Source organism: Apis laboriosa, unplaced genomic scaffold (assembly GCF_014066325.1).
Source record: "Apis laboriosa isolate Shangri-la unplaced genomic scaffold, ASM1406632v1 scaffold35_cov144, whole genome shotgun sequence".
NCBI classification, from domain to species: Eukaryota; Metazoa; Arthropoda; class Insecta; order Hymenoptera; family Apidae; genus Apis; species Apis laboriosa.
The window spans coordinates 2,006,274-2,030,092 of record NW_025222966.1 but is presented as its reverse complement, the minus strand read 5'-3'; the positions used below and the strand labels follow the sequence as shown (position 1 = coordinate 2,030,092).

At 19.6% G+C, this 23,819-nt stretch overlaps 1 protein-coding gene across 1 annotated transcript in view; it reads right to left on the bottom strand.

Annotated features, from left to right (window-relative positions):
- Positions 1 to 7,340: 7,340 nt before the first annotated feature.
- Positions 7,341 to 23,819, bottom strand: part of LOC122715448 (cilia- and flagella-associated protein 58-like) — a 47,858-nt gene continuing 31,379 nt past the window's right edge. Inside the window, exons 7-12 of the mRNA XM_043937656.1 lie at positions 23,373 to 23,605; positions 17,807 to 18,218; positions 11,933 to 12,203; positions 9,511 to 10,025; positions 8,577 to 8,801; positions 7,341 to 7,979 (exon numbers count right to left, since the gene is read on the bottom strand). Coding sequence (XP_043793591.1) covers positions 7,716 to 7,979; positions 8,577 to 8,801; positions 9,511 to 10,025; positions 11,933 to 12,203; positions 17,807 to 18,218; positions 23,373 to 23,605 — 1,920 coding nt within the window. The 3' untranslated portion in view covers positions 7,341 to 7,715. The remainder of the gene's footprint in view (positions 7,980 to 8,576; positions 8,802 to 9,510; positions 10,026 to 11,932; positions 12,204 to 17,806; positions 18,219 to 23,372; positions 23,606 to 23,819) is intronic.

The following is a 23,819-nucleotide window of genomic DNA, read 5'->3' as shown; positions in this document are numbered from 1 at the left end:
GATTTCTTAGCGTTAATATATTTTTAAAATCATTTCATTTTATAGTTTTTTTAACCTTTTTTATTCATATTTCATGAATTTTTATAGTTTTGTTTTTTTTTATGGCCGCATATATTATTAAATTTAAACNATATATATATATATATATATACTATTTATTTCTATATATAATTTTCCTATAATTAACTTTAATATGTATTAGATAATATTATTTTATTTAATATTTATTCAAATTATAGAGTAAGATCAATTTATATAAGAAAAGAGATTGCTTATATATTTTGCAAATATTTCGGAAATAAAGATCGATCAATAATAAAATATATAAAAAAAATTGTTCAAATAATTGTAACAACATATATAGTAAATAGAAATTAAAATAATTTCTTTTCTTAATTATCATAAACTTAATTCCAGGATGCAGGAAGCACTATTATCAGCATCTGTGTATATTTTTTATCTTTATTAAATAGTAATCCATAATTTAACATCATATTGAAGAAAATGAATCATCAGTGAATTCAGCTTATTGGTAGAGAAATATTCATACAACCTTGAATTTTGGTAATTTCGGAAACAAGAACGAGAAGTTTTAATAGCTGTAATTTGGCTAAATGTTTTAGATACTCTCTATGCGTTTCGCGTATTTGCTACAAACAATTTAACTTCTCAATTAACATAACTTTTACAGAATTTGGAAAGTATCAAATTAAATCTGCATTTATTATGGACTGTTGTATAAAGGAAATTATAACAAAAATGAAATTTTTCCTTTATTTTTTAAAATTAAATAAAAATCAAATATTTATTGGTAAAAAAAAAAATTACATTTTGCCTTCATTACACTTTCAAATAATATAGAAAATTAAATATGAATTTTCATAAATATATAATTACCTTTTTTATGCTTATAGTATTGAATATACATTCGATTTCCATTAATCGCAATCATATTTTCAGCTTTTACATATATAATTGAAATTACTTTGCACACGAATTACAATAATTACAATAATATATTACTGTTGTATCAGATATTTTAGTTGTAAAATGTACACAATTTCTATTTATGATGCCATTCGGTCGAATTAATAATCAATTATAAATAATAATTTAATCATAAATAAATAATTTCATTAATTTTTTTAATAAGTATCTTTTCCATTTACTTTTTTTTAATAATTGAGTATGCATTATTCCGCGATTCAAAATTATTTAAAAATAGTATCAAAAGTAAAAATAATTTTCAATATATATAATATTAAATATTATAATATTTTAATATTATCATATTTCCATAAATTGATTGAAATTTGAAATATTTAATTATTAATATTAATGTTTAATAAATGTATTTTAAAATCTATTCAAAAAATAAATATCAATTTAAAGAAAAACATCATATTTTAATTATAAAAAGAATGGAAAATATTACATTTAGAATATAATTTAGTGTCTTTATTCTTAAATTATTTATAGATTCAATTTAAATGTTTCATTTGATAAATGTAAAAGAAAATATTACGAATAGTTTCAATTTTAAGATTATAATTACAAATCGTAAAATATCAAATGATTCTTAAAAAATAATGAACTTAAAAAGAAAAAATAATTAATAATATTAATCATAAAACGATGTAAGTTTTTTATAATTTGTAGAAGAGACAAAGAATATTATTTGTTCTTTGGACTAAAAAATTCTATATATATATTTCTTAAATTGATTATCATCCATTTAAATTGTTTCGATATATTTCTAAATCTTGAAAAAGTCAAAAAAATCATTGATTCTATTACATCAAAAATGCTTTTTTTTTTTTCAAATAACTCGAAAATTGTTTGAAAATAAATAATGATGAATATTTTAAAGAATAAAAGTCGTATGATTTTTTTAAATAAATAATTTTAAAAAAAGCATCTAATATATAAATCCAAATATGTATTTGTTAATAAAATTTAGAAAAAGGGAAATATATTTTAGATCTATTTTACTATCTATTAAATCTTAATTTGTCTAATATATCTATCGATTATGTAACTTTAAATTTTATAACACATAATTTATTTGTCGACATAATTTATTCACTTTCATAAAAATCGATTTAATGATTATCTTTATTATTTTCTTTTTTTAAAATCTAACTTTTCTAATTTCTTCGAAAGAAATAGTAATTAATTTCTTAAATTAAATAAAAAATGTAAATCATTTTTCATGATTTACTCTCTTCATAAGTTCTATGAAACTATTCATATTTATGTTCATATCTATAGATTCTTGAAAAACTTTCTTAATTAATTCACTTTTTTATATATTAAAAACTTATTAAAAACTTGTAAAAATAAAATAATAAAAAGATTAAATAAATAACATATTTATATATAATACATATAAATACATATTTATATAAATATATATATATAAAAATAAAAATTATGATTATATAATTTTTAATGTTTTAAGTAATTAATAAGTCTATACTATGATATATATATATGAGAAACTATATCAATTTTAAAAATTATTTAGTTTTATTTCAGAAAATAATTTATTTTTTTTAACAATATTTTAAAAATTAATTTAAAACGATTTAAAATTAATTAAATTTTATTAGATCATTTGAAATCATATATAATCATATTTTATCATATATTAGTATTAGTATTATTATTTTTCTTATTCAAAAATAATTTAGAAAGTTAATTTTACATTAGAGCAATTAAGCAGTAAATAATTTTTTAATTGCAAAAAACATTATGCATCGTAATCAAAAGCTTAATCCATCATAAGCTTTCTCATTCCAAAAAGATTACGCAAAACAATATCCCGAATTAATCTTTCAATCTACTTTTGTACCAAATTAATCTCATGTACCATGAGATGCCATTTGCAGACGCTTAAACATATCTAACTCGAACCGCAACAACATTACAATTTACCGTGTTTCGCATAAATCTTCATAACCGATTTACTCGAATTTTATCTACCGGACTCTCTTCCAATTTCCGTAAGAATTATTTTACGCTCACTCCCCGTTGAGACTTCGTAGAGCTTCTATAAATCTCCATCGTTGGATAAAAAGAAAAAAAAAGAGTCGGAGACGAGGACAAGTTGACGATCGTGAAGCACCTGTTTTAACTTAGGATAAATTACACCGTATGCACGTGACCGTGCTTTCGAACATGCCAGTAATATGAACAACGGGATGTCTTCCTTCTAGCAGGATATTATTGTCTGCATGAATCTTCAGTATCCGCCCGATCCACCGGGGAATCCCTTAAGGATGTCCGCGCGAATTTATCGTATCAGTGACTCCGCCACACCTTCCGGAATTATTTTCGCTCCATCGCCTCGATAGACTACTATCAAGAGCAATTTATACTATCTAGTGATGGGATTAAGTTTCTCGCAAAAAATTGAACTTTGCTTAATTGAATTTAAATTTTTTAAATGTTTCATACATCAATAGAAGATAAAATATTTCGAATGATGTGGTTTATACATTTGATTTGAATAAAAGCAAGCTTTTAGAAGATAACACGTAAAATTATCTGTATCTTTTTTTTAATGGAACTGTATATTTTTTTATACGCCAATTGATGTCTTGATGTTTTATAAAAATGTTCTATAAAAATGTATTATATTTATGTTAAAATTTAATTAATTTAGAAGATATTTCAAATTTGTATATGAAAAAAATAAAGTAAAGTCTTGTGTTTATTTTTGCTTGACTTTCATATACAAAATTTTCATATATTTATTAAAATAATAAGATTTATAATTAAAGTTAAAATAATTAATTTTCAATATAAATATTTAATAATCTTTTATAAAGGATAGAAGAATATTTTAATTCGTGTAAAAAAGTATTTTATTTAAAAAAATAAACATTAAATTAAACAAATAATACATTATTTAGAACATTATAAAATTCTATTTTATTTTTTATCTATTTATGATTTAGATAGATTATGATTTAGTTGTATTTAACATTCTATATAAATATTTTTAAATATATGAGATAGATTTAAAAGTTTAATAATATTCTGTAAAACGAAGTCAATAATTCCAAGTAGATATACTTCAATCTTATCCGAAAAAGAAATTTTTATGAATGTTTTACTAAACTTTTTCTGGTTTTTCTAATCATTCTTTCTGTTATTTTTAAATTATAGATAAATCAATTCTAAAATTGTATCTTTGTGTGATAATCATATCATAAATATATACATATATATATATATAAAAAATCATTTTTATATAATCACAAATTCAATAAATGAAATTATAAATATATATTTAAGATTAATTAAAAGATTCTTATTTCAAATACTATATTATTTCAATACTATATTATTAAAAATATTAAAATATTAATTATATATTAATTATAAAAAATTCGATTTTTTTTAAATATAAAATATATAAAAAATATAATAATATATAATAATTTTTAAAAAAAGAACTTATAAATATTCGTTCCAAGATTCGATAGCTATATAAAATAAGTAAAATATATTTCAAATATAATCATTGAAATATCATCAGTTTATTTATGTATTCAAGAATTGTGGAAATATGAATATTGCATCGAAATTGAATCGAATTTATAAATACATTGTATTTGATCCCCAATAAATTAATTCTATCTATACATTCCTGTCGTATACTTAGTAAACATTCATTTTCATTATTTAAGAAAGAGTTCATGGATTTTTAAGTGAATATATGCGTAATAAATTATATATTATCAGTTTTAAAACTAATTTGTTATTATCTTTAAAAATATTCAGCCCTATTACATTCTTCACTTTTTGTTTTATTTGTTAAAAGAGTAGAGTTAGAGTATTTGGATATATTAAAAATGATGAAAATTTTGAATTGAATTATGTACAGTTCAATTATAAAAATCAACAAGAATTTTGTTTCATAAGAAATATAAATGTACAATTCGGTTATTTCATAAGAATGGAATCAATTCTGAAAATTTTCTTCTAATACTTTTTTTTCGTTTCTTAATATAATTTTTTAATAATATGAAATAGTAAAATTTTAAATCATAAAATAAATCATAAAATATTCACATTTTAATATTTTATTATATTGCTATTAAAAAATATTTTTAACTCAAATCATATTTAAAAAATGAAAAAATGATAAAAATTTGAAGTTCTATTAATCAATTCAGCTCTTTTTATAAAAAATTAAACTATTTTTTTCGGAAAATCAAAAATTAATTTTTAATTTCGAATTTCATAAAGATTGATTTACGCAAAATAATAAATGTATGAACATGAATATTGCTTTATATATTTCTTTGTCTTTCATACAATAAATTTTATAAAATTACAAGTTTGAATATTTTTTAAAATAGTTTTTTTAATATCTTTTATAAAAAATAACTGAATCAATTGTTTTATGTTTTAAAAAATATATAATAAATTTAAAAAAAACAAACTTAACTTTTATATATTCATTTATAAGAAAAAACCGAATTATAAATTATCTTCTCAAAATTATTCATTATATTTGAAATTATTCGAATAAAATATTATTATATTTTATTCGATATAATAAACGATTAACGAAATTATTTCATTTTCCACTTTTACATAAAACGTTCTAATAGAGACATTTTCATTAAAATTAAAATTTTTAGGTTAAATGAATTTTTCTTGTAATTAATGTATAATATAAAGAGTATGTATAATATAAATTTTGATTGATTATATGATATAATAATAATATATAATATATAATATATAATATATAATATATAATATATAATATATAATATATAATATATAATATATAATATTATATATAATAATAATAAAGACTTTTAATTGGCTATATATTAATTATGAAGCAACATGAAATTTACAAATTATAATATATTATTTTACTTGAATGTCTTTTAATGCCAAATCTTTATTTATAAATAAAATAATTTTATTTTAATTTAGATAAATTATTATAACTCATTTTTTTTTAGAGAATTATTTTCTTCTTTCGAAATAAGAAGAACGTAACGTTTTGCTTGAATTATTATTGCTTTTATTCTTCAGTATTCTTTTGTTGAATATTTTATTAGTATTAAACATGCAACGAAAAATATTCGTGTTTTCTCAAGTTTTTTCAAGCAAGAATAAAGAAATTTTTTACTAACTGGAGTTATTCATGTGACAAATAAAATAAATTGTTAATCTTTTTATTATAATATCTTTGAAAACATTTCTGATCTCCGGAATAAAAGAGATTACGTTGTTACAGAAAAATTACATGTGTAATATGAACATTTAAATACTTTTCATGATTAATTAGAAACATAGAAATAAAAATAATTCTTTTATGTTAATACATAAAAAATTTTGTTTTAAAGTAATTTTTAAAACAAGTAAGATTAGTGAATAATGTATTTAATCTTTTTAATTACTTAAAATGTTTTTCAAAAAATCGAAAATAAATTTAAAAAGTAAATGAAAATCGGGAAAATTAAATTAAGCAAAAATAATATTAAAATATAATTTAAAATAGAAGTAGCAAATTATGAAAAAATACATGCAATAATCATTAAAATTTGACATTGTTTTCAAGGAAAAAATTCTTAATTGAATTGCAATGCATAATTTTTTAAAAAAAAATATAAATAATTAATAAGTAGAAGTTAAATCAACACACTTTGCTCCTTTTTTATCTATTTTTGAAATTTCTTGATGTTGATTGAGCTCGTTGTAATTAATTTGATGTCTGTTCGAATGACAATAGATTTACGCGTCAATAAATGCTTTCGTGGCATTCATCTGTGGTCATGCAATTGCTTTAGCCATTACTTCCGCCGGACCGCGGACCACAAATTAAATCAGAAAGCAGAAGGAATGCTTAAAACCTTCTCTATATTGAAATGAAAATAAGGAAGAATTACGAGAATGTAATTAATTATATGTTATCATTACGTAGGGAAATTTATTATTACATTAAAATTAAAATTTAAATTAAATAAAAAGAAACAATTTTTATGTAAAAATATTTCATTATAAAATTCATTTTGAATAAAAAAATCTTAATGTAAATATAAGAAAAGATATGATAAATTTTTATTGTGAAAACAATATAACATAAAAAATTTATATAAATATTGATTCAAAAATAAAATAACGTAATCGAAATGAAATAAACAAAAGATTCTGAATTTTTTAAATCTAAAATCTAAAAATTCATAATTTTTCCACAATTTTTTTGCTCTATTTAAAGAATATTAATATTTGCAATACTATTCTTGAAAACAAATCAAATATTCCTCCATTTTTTATTTTTCCTCAGAGCTATCAGAATAATATCATCCATCCATTCCGCATAACGATGAATAAAAAACATTTAAATTTCTTTCACCATCATCTTTTCCGTAAGATCTTTTCCAAAAAATTTAAACGAAACGAAAAGAAATGAATTATCCTTCCTGTTTCTGTATAATTTTTCTTAATACATTCTTCATATGTGATGGTATCTAGTTTTATAGATTCCAAATATTGACAAACGTTTCAAAAGAAAGAAAGTAAGAAACAATAGAACTCGTAAACGAAAAGAAATTTAGAGAGAAAAACACACAGAAATTTTGCCACTTACACTGTTATATTTTCATTACAGAATTGCGTATCGTCAACTTGATAAACATAACCGAGCTGCATTCTTTCTTTGTTATATAAATAATATAAGTTTATCTGCACGCAGAATCTACAACGAAATAAGCTCTGGGTGTTGGTCCAGCTACCATGTTGAATCCACCCCCTAAGCATTTCTTTTGATCCACGCATGGGAAGATAGGCTCAGATTTTGTTTTCAAATCTTTTGCTTCGTATCGTTTTTTCTTCTCCGCAAAGTACTTTTTCTTCAAATTGCTCATTTCGATAGTCATTCTCTCCATGCCAATTTTGTATTCGCCCATTTGAACTTCGCACATACTCAGCTCCGCCAATAAACACTGAAAAATGAATTGAATTATTTAATTCGCATTCATTCACTATCGCTAAAATATATAATTGAGTTTACTCGAAATTTGAAATACTTAAAATTCTTATAAAATATTTAAATTATTTAATATTTATTAATTATTTAAAATTATTAACTTAAAAATATTTTAAAAAATATTTTAAAATACTTAAAATTCTCCAAAGAATGATTTGATTAAAATTAAAAATGATTTAGTTTTGATTTTTTATTTCATCTATTTTAAATCTGAATATCTTATTACTCCATATATTAAAGATATCTAGTAAATGACATAGATAATATTACGAGTGTTGATTTAATATTAAAAAATATCTTTAAATAATCTTGAAATATTTTATTAAACATTACGTATTATTAATTTATTTGGTTAATATTTTTTTTTTTGAATAAAGCTAAATTTTAATTATTCAGATATTTTAAATCATTATAAGAATAATCATAATATATATTTTGTTTCATGGCTTTTAAAATAAATAAGTTAATTATCTAATAATTTAAATATCTTATAAATATTAATAAGTTATTATATATATATATATTAATAAGAAAAAACATAGCTATATTCTACCTTCATTTTTTGACCTCTCTCACGCAATGCTTTTTGAGTTTTGCTAAGAGCAACTGTCACTTGAGGTCCAGGTTGTTTCGACAAAATTTCTCGTAAATTCATATATAATTTTTCGGTATCCTTTATTTTCTTCTCTTTATCAATCGCATCTTCTGCCATTTTTAACACGCGTTTCTGAAGAATTTGAATCTTCTTCACTAAATCATAAGTACTTGGATCGGTACCCTATTTAAATTCAATAAATAGTAACGTTAAAAAAAGAATTTCTTTACTATATTCAAAATTTGAATAACATATGCAAGATGATACAAAATGATTTCTTATGAAAAATTAAAAAAAAAAAATTAAAATAAAATTTGTTTATCCAAAATTTTGTTTTCGAAATCAAATTATGAAATAATGAAATATTCGAAAAAATTAAGTTTGAAAATTTTTTAAGTATAAATAAAATCCGTGAATTTTTTATTAGATACGAGTAAATTCTCGATAAAATCGAAAATCTTTATTATCCTATACATAAAATAAGTAAAATAAAATTGTAAAATAAAATTTTATTGTTCTTTGTGTTTGAAAAGATAAAGATCGAGATTGAATATATTTAAGAAGTTATATAAGAAGTTATATAATCGATAATTTCTAAAATTTTTGAAAACTAATTTTGAAATTAATTTTAAAATAAAATTAATTCTAGATTTTTTGCTTATTTTCATATATAAAATAATAAATATTTCCTATCATATATTAATTCATTTATATCCTTCATATAATAATCAGGAGATATAATTTTTATTTATTTTATTTGAAAATTTTTCAAATTTATTTTATTCTATTCTTTTTTTTTTCATAAGAAATATTACTATTAAATATTCTTTGTTCGTATGTTCGGAATAATATATGTTCTTGATAATATATATTTATATTAAAGATACTCGACCTCAAGTTTCCGCCATCTATGAATGTTTAACGGCGTTTGAACCTCTTCCTCGAGTGCCATCACTTTCAGCCTCTCCTTCGTTAAGTCTCGATTCAAATGAAACACTTCCTTACGTAGATTGCTCATATTTTCAATATTCTTTAATAATAGACATTTTTCTGTTCTCAACTTTTTCACTTCTAATTTTAACAACCTAATGTCCTCCAATCTCTGATTATATTGGACCTCGCCTCGTTGGAGCGTTCCGTGCAAAACCTTTAATCTACTATATTGAAGAGTTAATTCATCGTTCCTACGGACTAGCTGAGTTCCCAGAATATCTCTCTCGTTCATGACGTTATCGATATCCTTCTTGTGCCGTGCAATGTCTGTTTCAGCGCGTAGGATGACTTGCCGCAAACCCTTCTCTTCTTGTTTTAACGACTCGATATCGCGCCTCAAGTCGGACACGTCTTTGCGGCATGATAACAGATCCACTCTCAATCCTTCCTTTTCTTTTTCTACTTTGTTGCGAACTATGGAAAAAAAAGTATAGGAGATTGTTGTAATCTTAAAATTTTGTTAATTTTTAATTTGTATTATTGGATTATGCAGTTGAAGAAAATTAATCAAAACAAATTATATATATATATATATATATATTTATTTATTTATTTATTTATTTATTTACATACAAATAATATTTGAAAATATTATTTCATGTTGAAATTTTTGAAAAATATTGCTATTTATATTTATCGAGCTGATAATAAAATTTTTTTTTTTTTAATTAATCAAAGATAAATGTTTTATTTTTATATTTTTTACTTTTTAAACACCGAAAATAGACTGAGCTAGCTTCTTATATCTTATGTACACTAATATAATATTAATAATATAATATAATATATATATAAATAATATATAATATAATATATATATAATATATATATATAAATAATATAATATAAATAATTTTGAAATTAAAAACTGTTTATTTGAAATATTTGAAAGAATATTTTCTAATATTTTAATGAAATATTCATTTCAAAATACTATTTTTATGATTTGATATTATAATTTATATTTAAAATATTATTTCTCTATATAATTGATATTTTTAAGAAAAGTTTATTTGTAATAATCATATTTACATCAGTTAAAAAAAGAAAATATATAATATATAAATTTATAATTATAATTTATATTAAAAATCTATTTTCTTGAGTTCTGATCAAAAACTCATCTTTAATATGTTATCTAGTAGTAATGAAAAAATTTTATTAAAGAAATGAAAAATGTTTGAATATAGAGTATAGATATAAAGTACAAAAAGAAAATATCGATAATAAATATTTGACCCAACTTTAAGAACTCTGTGTTTTCAACTATACGTATCTGATAATAGATAGTGAAAAAGATGAAAAAGATAAATAAAAAAAAAAATAAATTAAAAATATAAAATAAATTTTTTTAATTCGAGATTTTGTTTTTGAAAAATTTTCAAGTACAATTACAATTGACTATATTTTGATAGATACGAAAGAATTTTCAATAGCTAATTATTTTATGTATGAAAAAAGATGTAGAATAAATTTCTTTCATTTAAAAAATTTTGTTGAAAAAATTAAATTTGTAAATATAAAATTTTATTTTCCATTGCTTATTTTTTATTATATAATAACTATCTATTGATTGTTCATTAGTATCCAAAAATATTCGAGAGATAATTTTTTAAATTTGGTTTACTCGAAAACGAGATTTAAAATGAAAATATTTTATTCTATATTTTGGATTTTATTTTTTTTTTTTTTGCTTATTTTATTTTTTCATATAGAATTACTTTATATTAGTTCGGTTATTAATCAATTATTAGAACACTCTGTAATTATTATTATATAAATTCACTAAAAAATAATTCATTGAAACTATTATTTTCAAAATTACATAAGAAGAAAAACATAATTAATTTCTTCATATAACATTCAGTAATTTAAAATCTTTAATCACGTTATTTTTCGTAGTTAAAATATTTTATCTAGTATTCACAATATTCGAAAAATCTAAAGTTTTACTTTTTATGATATTTTTTTATTTAAACAAATAATTTAGACATGATTTTAGATTCTTAATAAAATATATAGAATTTTATAATTCTGTGTAAAAGATAAAAAGTATGAATAATATTAAATATATCTTGAAATATAAAAAAATATTAGATATAATATTTTTATTAATAATATAGTATTAGCATAGTATTTAAATTAATTATTCAAATAGAATAATTTTAACTTTTTTTACAAGAATAAATTTTTTAAATCTTCTAAATCTTCTAATTATTTTACAAAGAATTTAATAAAATAATTTAATAAAATAATTAACAAATTATTATTTATTAAATGCTATTGAGATATCAAATGCTTATCAAAAGAAGAGAGCTTACGAAACTGCTCTTTAATCATTTGGCTTTCCTTGAAGGCAATATCCTCTTTCAGCTGTTCGATTTGGTGGTTGAGCACTTTTAGCTTGTTTCTCAGTTCTTGTATCTCTTCCTGCGCTTCTGTCAAGCTTTTTCCGCACGCACTTCTCTCGGCTCTAACCATTTCGTATAGATTCACTTGCTGACGATACTTGGCCTCGGCTTCAGCTAGACGTTTCTTGTAATTTGAGATTTCGATTTGCTTCAGTTTTGCTTCGTTTATATATTCTTCCACCTATTAACGTGAGCAATTGATATAATTCAATTAATATAAATTAAATTAAACATTAATATATTCGTTTACAAACGAAAATGGAGATAAATTTATAATTATATCGAAATTTGATTTTAGATCAAAAAAAAATTTATGGTGAAAAAAAGGTTTTTAAAAGGAATAAATAGAAATTAATATTTTTTATTTCTTCAAATGATATGATTTTACAAATAAACTTTTTTTAATTATATTAATTAAATGTAATTAAATATTATTAAATGTAATTAAAAATAATATTTTAAATAATATGTATCAATTTATAAAGATATTACTCTAACAATGAAATGTAAGAAAATATTTCAAATAATTTTGTACTACAGTGCGATATATTGAAATCATATAATTATAAAAAAATTCAAATAAATTTTAATATTTAAGTGATAATAAATAAAAAATACAATATAATTTGATACGTATTGCGTTTTAATTAAACGTAAAATAAATGTTTCATTTGTATCGACTCCAAATATAATATTATGGTTAAATATGAAATGAAATAATATTTTTAAATATTTAATAATTTGAGGAAATATTTTTTATATTTCAATTTTATTTTAACTTCTTTCAAATTTTTGTCAATTTTGATTTTAAGTTTGGAATAATTGAAAAATTTGTATGTGAAATAAGATAAAGTTTTATGTTTTAATTATTATTCTAATTTTAGAATTAAAATATGATACTAATTTCTTAAAATTTCTTGTATAAAATTATAAATAAAAATAAAATATTTTTAATGAAGTATAATGGCATAATATGGATAAAATATAACGAAATTAATAAGAACCATTTACTATTTATGAAAATATGACATTTAAATAGTTTCTATATTGTAATTGCACTAAAGTGTTTATAATATAAACTGTACATGCCTTGTTACACCAGAATATTAAATAATTATATAATTTATATGCTAATCGCGTAATATTGTATGAATAATACACAATATGACTTCGAAAAATATAATTCGAAAAATGTAGCAAAATTTTCTGAATAAACATTTTAACTGATTATCAAACGTAAAATATTACAGCATATAATTTAATCTTATAAATAATAATAATTGTTCTAAATATCTATCACTTGATACTATATATTATAATGGCATAGAATAATGATATTTTAAAAATATAAATAATTGAATATGTAACTTTCAAATTAATTGATTTTAAAGTAAATTTATTTTAAATTAATTTTGTTACAAAATTTTTAAATCCTACCATTGAATTTCTACTAACAAAAATATTTTTATAACGAATTCATAATTTATATTGAATTGATTGAATTTGAAAATGTTCTTCATAATATACTTAAAATCATTCTATTGAATATAGTACATCTATCGAAATTATATCAAGAATAAAATAAATAAAATCAATTGTAACATTATTATAAAATTACAAATATTTGCAAATCATTGGAATTAAATTCTGTACTTGTGTAAATTGTAGATTCTACCTCTTGTAGTAGTTACTAATCTAGTATTAATTACAATTTCATGTACAATCACGAAATGAGCCGGTTGCATATATCCGATAATTCCAACCACACACGCGTAACATGATGTGGTTACACACGGTGCGTGCGCCGGAACCACTGTTAAGACGATATTTCCTCAAACATAGTAAATTCAATTTATCAAACATATAATTACTTATAATAGTTGTGTTTTTTACAATATAATGATATAAAATTAGGTTTATGTAAAATACCTAATACATTAGTTTATTTAAACAACTATAAAGTTGTAATATTTTTATATTTATTTATAATATTTTATTTATATATTTTTAATTTATTTTTAATTAATTTCATTAAAATGTTCAATATATGAAATTATATTTAAAGAATTTAAATTAGGTTAAGTAATTCATCAAATTAATCAAATTAAAACAAATTATAAAAGTTATTAAATTATAAAAATTATTCATGGAATCATCAAACCTATCAATCAATAGATATTCATATGATCTAGTTAATTTAATTAATCCAAATAATTATTTAATGAAGAAGAATTTTAAAAATTAAATAATTCAATCAGTTGGTTTTTAGATCAAAATTCTTCGAATTATATGTTAAAAATATTTTTAACATATAAAAAATGTTTAAAATAATTTCGTTAAAAAATTTTATGATTTATTTGACAAGAGAAAATTCATAATTTCTATCTATCTTTTTGTTATTCCAGAAATTTATTATAAAATATAATTTATTATTTAATTTTTATTAATTGATTTTTTTATTAATTAATTAATGATTTTTATTAATTAATTAATTTATGTCGTAATTAAATAATAGATTATATTCTATAATGAAATCATTTCAAAATCAATTTATAAAAAAAAACTGATATAATGCAAAAAAATGATATAATGTGAAAATGTGGGAAAAAATTTTTATTCGTGCAATTATTTTTTAATTTATAAGTAATTATAGGTAATTATAAGCAATTAATTAAAAAATAATAATAATCATTAAAAAAATTTTTAAAAGTTAGTTTAATGTAATTTAATTGTTTTTTTTAATATATATTATCCAAATAAATTGAATTAATTTAGAAAGAAAGAAATATAGTATATCTCGTGATTATATATAGATGATTGATGATTAAAAATTTCAAATCTATAAATTCAAAAAACTAAATAATTTTTAAAAATTATATTTTATAAAAATTGGCAAACAAAATAAATAACAATGATTTGTTATCACTCTATATATTACTCTAAATAAAAAATTTTTAAATAAATAAAAAATGTTCATTATATTTCTATATTTTAAATTATTAAATAACCAAAAAAGTTTCATTATTTTTTTTGATAAAAAAATAATAAAATACAGAAACATTTATAAAATCTGTGTAAGATTGCTCTATAGATATATACTTACAAATATTTGTTAAGATATAAAATTGTAATTACTTTTCTATTTTTATACACACATAATATATTCAATTACAGTCAATCTAGATATATAATATAATATTATTAATAAAATATTTTCGATAGATATATTACAAAATTTTTAAATGAAAATTAACAAGATTTGTTAAATCTTATGTATATAAATTTTCGTATTGTCATATATATTTAACTCTTGTTAAATTTGAACAATCATCTTCAAAACTAAAAATATATAAATATAATGTTCATAAAATTTTTTTCATTTCTAAGTTCTAAATGATTTTTCTAAATTTTTACAAAGTTTTTACAAAATTTAAAAAAAAAACAATTAATAAAAAAAATAACAAAAATTTTTTCACATATTTTCATTTTTTTTTTTCTATTACAAAAAAACTTTCATGTACATTTGATATAAAAAATAAACGATCAATATTTCATATAAATCCTCTTCATATAAATACTTAACATATAACCAATAAATCTTCTTTCTTATGAAAAATCCTCAATTCGGTAAATTTATATTAATCGCTCGTGATCACGATCACACATATGCTTCCGGAGTTTGTGCAAACCGAAAATGGCGCGTACGCGATAGGATAAGCGAAATTGTTCAGGTGTGCTGCGTAATCGAGTATCCTGCAAGTAGTCGAGGTAGACGTGCTGTTAAACATCTATCTAATAATAGGTGTTGATATAGCGTGAGCTATCAGCCAAGTTGTATAGTAGATATGGAATCGAGGTATCGGTGAGCGATACACGATTGCTGTGTGCACAGACATCAAGCGAATTGCGCGGATATGTATATGGTTTGCCGACCAGCGGGAGGTAAAGATAGACATAGGTCAGTCGTTCATTTTAGATATACCAGTTAGTTTTAGGCCTGTCGTGTTTTCAAAGATTTGCGACGAGATATCATCATTATTTGAGAAATAACTACTATTTTACGTTTATTAATTACTTACAATTTTTTGACGAATGAAATCTTTAAATCAGCTAATCAAAAAAATTCTGTTATGTAAAAAAAGAATGAAAAAAAGACGAAAAAAATAAAAAAAAAATTATTTTTATTGTGTTTAATAGGGAAACAAATTATAAATATTAATTTTAGCATAGATTTAAAAAAAAGGAAATATCTTAATCAAAACTTTATTTTCTGAAGATAATTATTCAACAAGAATTATACATATTTAACAAGAATTATACATATATTGTTATTTGACATTGAAAGTGGCAAAATTCAAAATTTTAAAGGAAAAGCTTTTTACAATTTAAAATTTATATTTTTGAAAAATAAATATAAATCTTATTAATTACTATTATTTTTATTAAATAAATTTATATAAAAATAAAAATATGTTATATGAATATTGTATTTTAATAAAAATAAATTTGAAACTTTTTAAATTATTAAGTGGACAATTATCGATATGACGAATTGATAGAGAAATCCTTAGAAAAATGAGAATTGTGTATATAAAAATTTCATGAACAAATTTTCAATCATAAATTTTGTAATAGTTTTTTTAGAAATCTTTTTTGAATTCATTATAATTGAAATATAGAAGATATTTATAGAAATCTATTATTTTAAATGTAATCCCTTATAAAATTAGTTTTAAATATGGATAATCATTTTTAATTGATTATATATTATATATAGAATCAGTATAATCAGTATTTTATATATATAATATATACTATTATATTATATACTATATATTATATATATTATATATATGTTTATATATTATGTATTATATATATATATATATATATATATATATATATTATATATATTATATATATTATTAGAATACTATTATATTTAGTATTTTTACTATTATTTTACTATTATTTTTATTTGCTAAGAATATTAATTTATTAAAAATTCTTTATTTCATAGATTTATAGATTTTTCTATCATAATAGAAACAACAAACTTGATTTATTAATATTCTTATAGTTATTATTATTAATTTGTAATATGAAAATTATTTTTTTTTATTATTTTATAAAAATAAAAAGATAGTATTTTAAAAAAATTAGTAAATAATATATATTCCATAAAAGTTAAAGAAACAAATATTTATTATTGATATAATTTTTGAATTCAAAAAGCTTAATAAAAAATAAAGAAATTAAATGACATATTTATGTCCATTTGATATTTTATGTTATGAATATAAATGTTAGATGATTATCACATTTATTATTATATGAGTTGTGTCAATATTAAACTTTGTTTAATAGTTATCATTATCAAATCTGAGATTTTTATTTGAGATTTAGAATAGTTAGAATATAATTTGTTTTATATTAAAATTTAGAATTATTTTTATTTCTTATATTAATAATAAATTTTGCAGTTTTATATGTATAATATAATAACTAATATCAAATTATCATTTGAAACATTAAATACTATGTTCAGAGTTTTCTTATATTATTTATAAAATTTTGTTCGGATAATCGTAATTGATCTCATGTAATAATACAACATCATTAACTTTATACTTATATATTCTCATTTTATTTTTTAAACGAAATATATAATACAGCAGAAATTATTCCAATATTTGATTTCTGAAATATCTTTTTTCATAAAAATAATATTTTTTATTAAAAAAAAAAATTATTAAAAAAAAGAATATATACAGTATAACTCACCTCTCGTGCTAAACCTTGAGCAATCTGATTATGTTTATCTCTCTCCTTTTCCACTACAGCCAAATGTAACTGAACATCCTGAATATCTCTTATTGAAGTATCGAGTTCATGTTCGATTTTTCTTCTACTGTATTCGCATACTAGCATTTCATGATTGAGTCTCTTAATTTGATCACCTAAGTTCTCTTTGGTTCGCGCTAAAATATTCCTCTCTCGTAGAAGAATCTCCATCTCTTGTTGCTTGACAGCGATTTGTTTTTGTAATGATATTTTTTGATGCGCCAAATTCTTTGATTTTGATGATAATTGTTTTACTTCTTCTTCTAGAGCAGATTTATCGGTTTCATATTTTTGAATTCGCTTCGCCATTGTATCTCTCTCCGTTCTAAGTTTTAAAATATCTTCTTTTAACCTATAATCATAGTGAAGTTGAAAAGTTAAAATTTGAAAAAACAAAATATTTTATTTAGATTTATCAAAAGATAAACAAAGTTAAAAGATTAGATATAAAAAATGTAAGAATATTCGTTCATCTTTTTGAAAATTTTCAATCTCTTTATCACTTGTATTATTTTTATTTCTTCTCTTGAATCCTTGTTCCAATAATAAACCGAAATATTCTTGTTTTTCAATACTAGTCACCCATATTTTTTTAAACTTCTTTCTCATGAAAATTAGGTAATTTAATTTCCATGACTATCAAACATTCTTCGAGATCCGAGTATCGATCTCTTGTAATAATCTAGGATTGCTCCAAGAAAAATTATTATTTATTACAAACTGAGTTTGAGAAGTCTTCATTTAAAATTCTATTTTAAACTTTATTTTACAAATTAATATTCCAAAGACCTTATAAATATATTATATACCTTATAGACCTCATAAATCATCCAATATTTTTACTAATCATAAGTATAATATAAAACAATACAATATAAACAAAATAAAAAATTTTTCAAGAATAAAATATAATTCAATATACTTTCGTCCAATAAATATTTAATATATTTGCTTCGACACACGATATTTGAATTTATTTATTTGAAATGGTAAATGGTATAATGGTCTCATATATCCTGTCGCAATTTAATAAGTTGACATGATTGCTCAGTTTTTGCTTAATAGTTAACAAAATCGAAACGAAAGTTTTTGCAAAGAAAAATATTATATGAAATTATTTATAATATTTTAAGGGATACTTCATCAATGATTTGATCTTGATCTTAATATATGTTATCAAGAACGTCTATTTATTCTTATAACTTAATGTCGATGATTTTTTACAATTTTCGAAATATTTAGAAAAAAACGTAGTTTATTAAAATTACATAAATTTTTAACAATTTGCATTTAATAGATAAAGATAGAATTTAATAGTTAAAAAGACATTCAATTTTTTTGATTGAATGCTTTTTTCAAAATAAAATAATAATAATATTATAATAATTAAAAATAATATTATAATAAACAATAAGTTATGTATCCTATAAATAAAAATAGCAAATAAATTGAATTTATTGAATATATTTTGAATATGTAATGATATAAAAATGATATGGAATGATATAATGATATAAAATGAAATGGAATCTCTTTTTATTCTTTAAAAAATCTGATCCAATGCAAGCTCTATTCTAATTTATTAAAAAATGATTTTAAGTTAAGTTAGATTGTTTTATAAGATAAAAATACAGGAAGTTCATATTTTTTTAATAACATATACATATATTTATAATAAATAAATATTCAAAAAGAGATATATATACATGTATATATATATATATATATATAAGAAGATTTTTAAAGGAAATCTTAAAAAATATTTAGCATTAAATATATATACATAATAAAAATATTTTTTTATGAATATCTTGAAATCTAAAAGAATTCGCTTGTTACATATATAGAAAAAAATTATTCAGAATGATGATCTTGATAATATATTTCAAAGTCAAAATCATCATAGTGTCTAAAGAAAATAATTATTTTCATGAAACATATCATCAATAATTCTTGTATTATTTAGAATAATAATTTAAATAAAATAAATTACAATTTAGTAGACTAATTGTTCTAGGTTACTTGCGAGTTAAAGATAACGATTGAGGTAACTATGGGATTAGGAGCAGTATTAAATAACAGCGGATGTTGCATTACAGATTGATGCTACTAAAAGCTGACAATTTCTAGACAGAATAATTCAAATGTAGTATTATACGATCGAATAATTATAAATTTCAAATAGCGTCTATACTATTTTGATGCATAAATATATATGATGAAATATATAATATATAATGAATATAATATATAATAAATATATAATGAATATGTATATTTGTTTATGAATCGATGCTAGAGAAATTACTCAACATTAATGTCTTTCTCTTTTTCTATTCAATTCAATTTTAACAAATTTTAAAATGACAGCAATATATAGTGATTTTAGAAAAATTGTATGATATTAAATGACTATCTATTAATCATTCTAGGATAATTAAAAAAAATCTTTTTTTCATTTTTTCATTTATTTCCTCATTCATATTTCTTATATATGTATAATATATCTAAAAAAAATAATGATAATTTAACTTTGATAATTTCATTTATAAAATATATTGTATTATTTACAAATATATATATATATATATATATATATATATATATGTATATATTATATTATATTATATTTATATATATGTTTAGAATGTTCCTGTTATGTCTATGTATATATTAAAATTTAAATCGACTCATTTGAATATCTAACTGTTAATATAAAAGATGTTTTGTAAATAATAAGAATAAATATTTAACAATTTTTTGAAACAATACACAATTTTACATATTTAATTTTTTTGTATAAATATGTGAAAAATATAGAGAATATGTAAAAGATATTTTATTTTTTTAAATTGAATCACATATTATTTATTAGATTACTTGCAATTCGATATTGTCTATAAAAAAATATAAAAATTTATATCATCAATAGTTTGCAAAATATTTTGATATCGACTTAAATAAATATTTACAAAAATATAAGACATTTAGAAGATGAATTTTAGAATTTAAATTATTAGATAATAATAAAATAGTTGATGTAACATATCGTCAATCCAAAAAGATAATAATATAATTATAAAGGAATTATTTTTCAAAAAATGAAAAATTATTTATAAAGAATGATCATAAGAATTTTTATCATATTTCAATTAGATACTTTTAATTCTTATTACGATAAAACTAATGTTTAGAAAAAGTAATTCCAATGATTTTGACTTTGATATACAGAAATAATGTCGAAACATCTATAAACTGAAAATTCCTAAGTAATTTCAAGCAACATTTTCTTTTACAAAAATTTTCGTTACAATTTTATTAACGAGTTATTAATAAAAAGCACTAACCAATCATGGAGCACGTAGCCTAGTCGAACTGGTATAGTAACATTGATTATTATGCTGCTGAACAAATCCAAGCAATATTACCAAGAATATTCTCCTGAATAACTTTCGAGAGATTTTAGCTATCGTTTAATTATTTCTTTAAAAATTTATTATTTATTATTTATTAAAAATTTATTATTTATTAAAGTTTCTTTAATATTATTCCTTATCAATTATTAAAAATAGATTACGAATAAAAACCATTTTACAATAAAGTTAACATAGATAAATCACAAAATTGAAATAAATTGTAATTCCAATTATTATCATTGAAAATAGAGAAAAATTGAATGGCTTGATAAATTTATAGATTCATTCATTTTTTTTATATAAGTATATAATAATGTACCGAGAAAATACAAATATAATTTTTTTTATAAATTGAATCATATATTTTTTTTTATGTATAAATCGAGTAAGTTCTTCTGTACATTCTATGTTTATTCATTCAAAATATCCATAAAAAGAGCTTGCAAAATAAAAGTTTTGATATGAATTACATAATTTATTCGAAGAGATGTTCAAATTTATTATTGTTACACATTACATTTTTTACATCGTTTTTTGATGTTTTCCATTACAACATTGAAATAGTTATATTAAAACAAGTAAATATTCACGATCTTTTATTTCAATAGAAAATTTAAAAGAATGAATTAGAATAATTTTCATTTTTAAAATAATATAATCTATCTAACTTAATTCATTTTTTAATTAATTTGATCTATCTTAAAAATAGAATATATTATTTCAGAATACTCTACTCTTCATACTCTAAGTATCCTTTATGCGTTAAGATTTTAAATAATAAAATTATATTGTTATAATAAATTAAAATTTATTGTTTATATTTTTTAATATTTAAAATAATTGCTATATTTTACAAAATTTTTTTCTCAATAACTTTTTAATAAAAAACGAATAATTGCTAAAAATCGTTTTGGAGATTATATAGGAAAGAAAAACATATGTCAAACTCAAGATTAAGATCATCTTTCTCTAACATTAATAGATTTATTCTTTAAAAATTGATAAATATTATTAATATAATAATATAATTACTATAATAATTGCTATATTGGTATGATTGCATATTTGTGAAATCATTAAAAATTTAACGAAAAATTTGCAATTTGCAATTCCTCCAAACCAACGGTATATATTCTAATATTATAAACATATCAAAAAATATTGAAAATAAAATAATTTTCTAAAATAAAAACAATTCAAATATTGATTATAAAAAATATTTCAAACATTCAAAATGAATCAAATTCATTTTTTCAATATAGTATAAAATAATAAGAATAAAGAATTTCAATGAAGAATTATGTTTTCTCATTCATTCAACAGTTTTCTCCCTAGAGAGATAAATGACAATTTGCATAACAAATTATATTGTATCTATATATATCAGCGCGCATTGTAATACGAAATTTAATGGAAAATAAATTTCGTTTAGTGATAACTTTCGGTAGTTGATCGGCTCATCCAGTATGTATAATTTTGCAAATAATCCCAAAATAATATTAGTTATGTCCTGCAATCAATTATGCAGTCGCGCGTAATATTTTATTATGGGAAATCGAAAAAGTGCGAATAAAAGCATTAGTATGGAAAAAAAGTGGAGAAAAAAAACGAGCGACAATTAAATACTTTAATCTAAAAAACAATTGTTATAGATATCATTGATATAGATATTCGTTAAAAAATATTAAATTATTTGAGAATTTTAAAATGAAATTTAATAAATATTAAAATATGAATAAATACATAAACAAATATTTTTTAAATCAATATATATACAAATTGAATTTTTATTAATGTTTATATTAATATTATATAATCGAATATATTTAAATTATAATTGATAAATCAATCACATAATTTTTATGTGAATTAGCAATCTTAATTCTTAATTAATTCTTAATTAAAACTTTTCTATAATTGATTGATCGTATTTCTTTTATGAAATTATTTAAAAGAATATAAACTATTAAAGAAAATAAATATATATATAAAACTTTCATATAATGCAACATGATACTCTAACTAATAAAATTTAATTAAATTTACTATTATTATTATTATATTATATTATTATTATTTAATAAAAATACTTGTATTTTGTCTGCTTTTGTTCTTTTATCTTCTTCTCCTTTTCTAGCACATCTTTCTCCAAAGTATCTATTTGTGAGTTCGCATTTTCGAGATCCGTTTCGAGATTCAATTTTTTTACCGAGAGCTTGTTTATTTCTTTTTGCATTTTTTCGGAAGATGTTTTTTGCTCTTTCAGCGAAGATTCCAATTTCGTTATGTTCGTAGTCATTGTACTTATCGTTATAGTTGCTGACTGAAAAAATAGATAACAAAAATCACTATAATATTCCAATTAGATATAGATTTATATAAATTATTCCGATTGATAATTAAATTTTGAAATGATTCAAAGAAAAATTGTATATACATAAATTCATAATTGCCTAAAAATATCATATTATGATATAATATTTAAATATTATATGAATATATATATATATATATATATATATATATATATATATATA